Raw genomic sequence first — 7,059 nt, 5'->3', positions numbered from 1 at the left:
ATAGGTTTCTATCTCCACCTGAAAGAGGTTAAATAGTGAATTTAGAAATCCTCAAGGGGTAACTTGAGGCGAGGACGTAGGCAATGGGGCCGAACTTCGTTAACATACTGAGTTTGCTTCTCTCTTATCCTTACTCTTTATATTTATTGTTATTTCATATTTTGTTTATATTTTATATTATATATTTGATTTATAATTGTTATTTTTTTAAATACAACTCAATTCACCCCCCTCTTGTATTAGTCATCTGGACAACACTCATAACAGATTATAAGAACAATAATTGAGGAAACAAAAAAGAATTCAATGATTTCAGTGAAATATTGTAATGTTTCTCAGAATTTTAAAAAATATTTAACCTGAAACCTGGGTACCATAATCATTTTATTTGTCAATATGGTATAAAATGTCCGAAATATCCATCGTATAACACCATAAATGGATACTCCCAATTTTCTTTGAGAATCTCAAATTTAGATAAAATAAAATTGTTTCAAAAGAAAGAACAAACGGAGAGAGAACGAAATAAGTATATAACAAAGATTTTGCAACATCTTTGTTCTTCGTATTCCTATATCACATTCAAATAAAGATATTTTCACTCTGGCGGCCAAATAAAAGAGGTTCGCAACTTCCCACATCGCAGGGCCTCACCATAACAACCTACATCTGACCAAAATAGGGAGCAAAAATGGGAGAAAAGGAGTATCGGGGTAATGGCAATTGGCAATAACCAAATGGGTGGGACCTGAACAATCATCTCTACCTATCCAGAAGTTATTGAACTCACGGTTCATATGGATTTACTCCCACAGTCGATATGTATATACTCTGATTAGATCACGCCGCGCCAAGCCAATTTCCCACGGTGCTCGCCAAGCCATTTCCAGTAGTTATTTTCAAAGCAGTTCATGGGGATATACTCCCTCCCAATAGCCAGTATATATACACACACACACACACAATCAGATTAGAGTACATTGCTCGCCAAACCATTTCCCACTCTACTTTCGCCCCGTCGTTGGCTGGCATTTGGCCCGGAGAGTGAACCCAAAATGCTGCCACCCACCTCACTCTTGCAAAGAGGACATAACGCATTGATCCTCAACCACTTGTCGACACAATCTTTGTGGAAAAAATGGGAACATGGCAACTCCCTCAACTCATCATTGTTTGCATATTTTCCTAAGCAGATGCAACAAACCTGCAGAAAATTACCAAAAAAATTTAATGTCACGAGATGATAAACAAAAACACCACCACCAGGGTGATCAGGTGCTTCTCAGTAATTGGTAAGGCAGCTAAATGTGATGAAGCAATTTCAATATTGGACTCGTCTATTCAGGAGGTCCAAACAAGTCGAATATTAGCCTTGAATGACAAAACAGAGGAGAAATCCAACAATCAGATAATGATGGCAGGGAGCAAAGGCACAAGTCAGTCAAATTTTTAGTCACAGATCAACTTACGCAACATTATAACCTAATACCACACAGAATCCCTTAGATTCAAATTTTCATATCCCCTGCACATTTATTGTAACCATTTTTCTTTATCAGGGAATGACTGCATATATATAACCAAAATATTCAACCCAAATGATCAGTCAAGCATTTAAATTGGCATTTTTCAAGCCACCTCAATTTAAACCTTTCGTGAATTCATCATATCATTGAAATGACTACAGATCATGCAACCCAAGTAAGGCCCAAACCACATTTGGGTCCATACTCTGAACAAACTAGTCAACATTGCAATTGGAGCCCCTTGAAATCATTACAAAGGGCTTGAACTTCTCTCTCCCAAGCAATGTGGGATCCCATTCACCACCTGCCTATGCACAATCTAGGGTATTACAAGTCGATGATAAGATGCCATGTTTGAGTGATCATGGGAAAGTACATAACGTGGAATCACCCTTAAACAGGGGCAACAAACCTCCTAGGTATGAACTCATTTTTTTTTTTCTTTTTTCTCAAAGCAATTAGTCCACCACAAACCCCCAAGTTATATGCCTATCATTTCATCATATGATAGTCACATGGTATAACTCACTATGTGGAGGGCACTGTTGACCTTAACCAAAAAGCAACTCATATAGCAATTACAGCCCTGCTTTCTTCATTACACAAACCCCCTACCAATGATGAGATGTGATGTATCCGAAACATAGGAAGCCCATGATGGATGCCAAGAAGGAAGATGATAGAAGACTTACAGCATCTTCTCCAGAGATCACCCGCTCCCTTTCAGTTCCAGTAGCCACAACACCACCTTCACTGACACCCGAGTTACTTTCTCTATCATTGCCACTTCTACTTTTCTTCAACTTGAACTTGTACGTTGGCAGAGCATCAATTGATTCAGGTGTCGCTCCTCTGGTCTGGGTTGCCTCCTCTCTAAAACCAAGGATGGAGATTATACAAGGCAGGCAACAGCAGATCGTCGCACATAAAATGAAGGGCATTGCATATCCGATACAGCTGAAGATAAGAAACACTACACATAACCTGCAAAGAGAAAAGATGCAGAAATGGTATGTGCTCTCCCAAAAGAAAAAAATAAAATGTTTGAAAGTAATAGATACCATAAGGCCATACCGGTACAAATTCGGAGCCTCGTTGGCAGATGAGTGCCCTCCAAAGAGCCATACATTGCCAACCACAAACCAGACCGCAAAGAAGCAATCTAAGGCAATTTTGAAGTATTCCACTAGTCCCTTAATCCTGATAAATAAAAATAAACTAATTTTGTAAGGAAAAAAACTAATGCCAACTTTCCAACCAAATTACAAGACCATGCATCTAATAAATAGGAGAAGCTGAGCAATAAAAATAAATATAATAGTACAGATATAATAAGTCGAGCATTTGAAGAAGAGAAAAGTTTCAAGAGCTGACATTATTCATTAGCATGACAGCACCAAAAATAAAAATAAAAATCATCCATAAAAGCAGTTTTTTCCCAGTAATCATTAGATCACACTAACATAATTGTTACCTCTTATCAACTCACAGTGATGGCCACTTTTGAAAGATCAAGAAACTAGTTTACAGCAATGACTGACACTCGATAAATTGGATGTGGCTCAACATAGCAGGAAAATGCTTTCAGGAGAAGCGAGTGTAGATAAATTAGCTACAGGGCAGTCTTGTCAAAAAATGTGCAAGTTGACCATAAAGCAAGAAACAGAACTTTCTAAATCACAAATCCAGCCCTTCTGCCCATACTCTGTGGTGCATAACTGAGGGATTTCAACTTCAGGCAGAATGGGCTAAATCCATCCCATTATCATTATAACTTCCAAAAAGGTCACTTCTGCACCATACCCTAAACTATAGTCAGTCCTTAAAAAAACTTTGCATCTACTACTATGAAATCACTGTGGCTACTATAGCTTTGGATTCGTGAGCCTCAATGTTCAAAGCAAGCTGTTTCAAATAGCATCAGTCACTCATGTAATTAACACATCATCGTGCAATGATAAATAACACTTTGGCAAATGGGGAAAACAAGCAATGCAAAACATTTGTTACATTCCAAACATAATAAGCTTAATACAAAAAGAACAAGCACATACCTTGCATTTAGGACTCGTGAATGTTGGCTGCCAACAGAGGATCCAACAGCAGTCTGACGATCTCCTGCTTCTGAATTCCTAGTAACAGACAGAGAAACTGGCCGTGCAGGTACATTAATTTGAGAAGTCTGACGAGATTGAGTTGCATCTTGCTCTGAAACCTGATGGTGATAGCGCCAATAAAGAAGGGGGAGGGTGGCAACACACCCAGAAGCATAACCAACTATCCATACAAACAACGGTGTACGCGGATGCTCATTTCTTGACAAAGACAAAACAACAACAGAAGCAACAATCTGGCTCGCGGTGAGAACAAGTTCAATAGAAATCCATAACCCAGAATTCAATGGACTCCTGCGCCGACGGGCATCCCCTCTCCTTACGAGTGATGAGTTCCTAGAATTTGAACCATTAGAGGAAGAAACTGTAGGTTGCAAATCAGGAACTCTAATGCTGCTCGAAGGTCTGTCTTCAAGTTGCGGCGTGTTTGTGCTAGTAGAGCATCTATCATAAGGCAAGCTAGATGACGAAGCATCACCACTTCCCGTTATGTCAACAACGTGGTCACTACTATTAATGTACTCTGGTCGTGCCATTAACAATGGGCAAGTGTCACTTTGACTTTCACAATGCAGTTCCACTGAGGGAACATCCATCCAAGTCCACCAACCCAGTGGGGAATAAGGAAAACATAGACTTGTGTAACAATAATACAGCACTTACATCCTGTCCCAAATTTGCTTAACAAGCCAATCCAGTCCTAAAGACTCAGCAGTACCAACCAACTTAAATTTATTGGCACCACTAGATGTGGAGAAGTTAATTTCTTGTGTTCTGTTTAGAAGGAAAATAAAACAATTAGCTTTTGTTATTATTATTATTATTATTTTGATAAGAGCCTTTGTTATGATTTAAGAACATAAAAAAATGTATAGAAAATAGAAGGCAGAATACAAAATGGAACATCGGGATTTTCATTCCTTTAGGTTTGGTGAAAGCAAAACCTCAACCCAAGTGGGAGTGATGTAACTAGATGTCTCGTAGAGATGGCTTACCAAATTTCAGAAACAAAAGCCATATGAAAGTAAAAGTAGAAATTATTCAACAGCCATGCATATGCAAGTCATACATGAAAGTGTCAGGATATAATGCTACAAACTAACCACCATTTTTTAATTGAAGTAAAACCAAAAGATACTAGATGTCACAGAAAAAATCCCTAAACAACCAAAAATAAATAAAAAAATAAAAAAATAAAGTACCCGGGTTACTTGCATCAATTTATAATGACAGCAGCTGTACCGATTCACTGGCCAACACTGATAAACTTGATAAGATCACCAAACCTATAAAAAAGAAATGGAATATGATGTTATCTTAAGAGTTATTTGGCGAGGAAGCAAGGTATAGCAATTACAAACAGACATAAAAAAAAAGAGGCGATAATGATGCAATACCGAGTCAGAATGTTTTTTCTATTACAAAGCACCTTTCCGGTTGAGTAAAACTAAAGAAATGACAAATAGATTGCAGTTTCAGCTCCTACAGTGCAAGAAAGAAGCAGTCTCTGTTTGGGCATAAAAAAATTGCAAAGATCGATATAAATCCTTTCAAACCCTATATCCTGATTATTGTACAATATCTAAAATTGCCAACGAGCTCTAGCTCAAATGGCACTGCGGCGGTGGGTTCAAGACCCACCGACTGAGTGGGTAACTTTCCTTCAAAAAAGAACAAAAAGAAAGAAAGAAACTGGAAAAACAACCAAAAGAACAAGCACTAGAGAGAAATTAGAATTCTATGTTCTGTTATGTGATGAATTTCTTGTTTCGTTCCCAGATTTTCTCAGCGACCAGCTGAGAAGTAAGAATTCAGTAATTTCCCGTTGGGGGCAAAATTGAAAAATCAAAATTCAATAATCTCCTAAAAAGAAATTACAAAACCCAGGAATTCAAACGTTTACTACTCATCAAGAACGGTCGGACGCTCAAAAACCGCAAACATACCAAACAAATCTAAAACCCCAACCAAAGATTCATCAATTTCCAGAATAAACCCACAAAACAGTCAAAAAACTGATCAAAACTACAAATATCTAAATATATGCACGAGCAAACGCAGATACACTTGCAGAGCTCAGGAGAGAGTACTGGGGAGGGGCAGGTACCAGATAGGGCTGGAATTGGAGGCGATGAAACGGTGCCGTGTAGGAGTCGTGGAACGGTTTGGCTCTTCTTTATTAGGAAGCGCAGAGAGAGAGAGAGAGAGAGAGAGAGAGAGAGAGAGATAGATAGAGAAAGAGCTTCAGCTTTTGGGGGCCCCCGTTGCTTGACAGAGTCGCCTGAGAATATATACGTAAGAGCCTACAGAGCTGGGATCATCGTTTCTTTACACTTGTGGTGACCAGCAGTCAAAAAATATATAGTTTTTTTAATAAAATATGAATTATAATATTTTCTCTAATTTAATTTTTTCTATAATTCAAAAATATATAGACATTTTAATTTGTATATATAAATTTCGCTATATTTATCATTGGAATTCATATTAAGGAAATAGAATATATAATATTACGGAATATATATGCTATATCTATATCTCTGGATTGTAGATATGAATTAACTTATAAATTTATAAACATCCTAATTCGAAAATCGGTGATCTTGGAAAATGAATGCATTTTTTTTAAATATATACAATAATAAAATATAAAAATTATAATTATAAATTTTAGGATATAATTTTAAAATAAGTATTAGATTTACCAAAAAAAAATCTAGTAAAATAAGATTTTTTTTTTTTTTTTAAATTACATTTTGTTAGCCTCTCCTCTCTCTGTCCTAAAAAGTCGTAGGCAAACTCTCTCTCTAGTAAAAAGCCTCCCAATCTGAGTCGGTCACCTCCACGTCCTTCCCTCTTTTCTCCATCTGTCCCCTTTGTGTATCAAGGTAATTCTCTTTTAATTTTTTATTTATTTTTTTATTTCCTTCGATATTGAAAAAGATAGGTATATAGTTTTTCATTAACTCTCAAGACATACTTAGCATGAGAAGACTCTCAAATCACAAATTGTTAGAATGATAGTGACGATTTTATAAAAATCACCGTGTATAATACTCATGCATCTCTCACAATTGCATGTGGTCCTCACGTGTCATCTATTCCAATAGTTTTTCTCGCCACATGGGCCAAATCACTAAAATCATCATCATAAGATATTTTAGATCTAATTTTTGTGACTAAAAAGAGACAAGTATGGTACATTTATACGCCGTCATAAATTCTGAAATTCATCGAAGTTGGTTTAAACTGTAATTCTTCCTTTTTGCATCTATCTTACTACTTTCTTTATTATTTTTCTTATTATTTAGTAAAAAAAAAAGTGTTCCGTCTCTTTGGCATTTTTTTGTAGAGGTTGAGTCTTCTCTTTTTATAAAGGGTGAGGTTGAATATTTGTTTAGGCAAAATGATGTCTCTTA

At 36.7% G+C, this 7,059-nt stretch overlaps 1 protein-coding gene across 1 annotated transcript; it reads right to left on the bottom strand.

The window, feature by feature from the left end:
- Positions 1-452: 452 nt before the first annotated feature.
- LOC122318811 (E3 ubiquitin-protein ligase At1g63170) lies at positions 453-5,955 on the bottom strand. Its single transcript, XM_043136454.1, has 6 exons — positions 5,748-5,955; positions 4,843-4,926; positions 3,581-4,414; positions 2,601-2,726; positions 2,219-2,510; positions 453-1,204 (listed from the first exon to the last, which is right to left on the bottom strand). The coding sequence occupies exons 3-6, from the start codon at positions 4,234-4,236 to the stop codon at positions 971-973; spliced, it is 1,308 nt and encodes a 435-aa protein (XP_042992388.1). The 5' UTR covers positions 4,237-4,414; positions 4,843-4,926; positions 5,748-5,955; the 3' UTR covers positions 453-970.
- Between the last annotated feature and the right edge of the window lie 1,104 nt (positions 5,956-7,059).

Source organism: Carya illinoinensis, chromosome 8, assembly GCF_018687715.1.
Source record: "Carya illinoinensis cultivar Pawnee chromosome 8, C.illinoinensisPawnee_v1, whole genome shotgun sequence".
Classification (NCBI taxonomy): Eukaryota; Viridiplantae; Streptophyta; class Magnoliopsida; order Fagales; family Juglandaceae; genus Carya; species Carya illinoinensis.
This window is presented reverse-complemented; position numbering and strand designations above follow the sequence as displayed.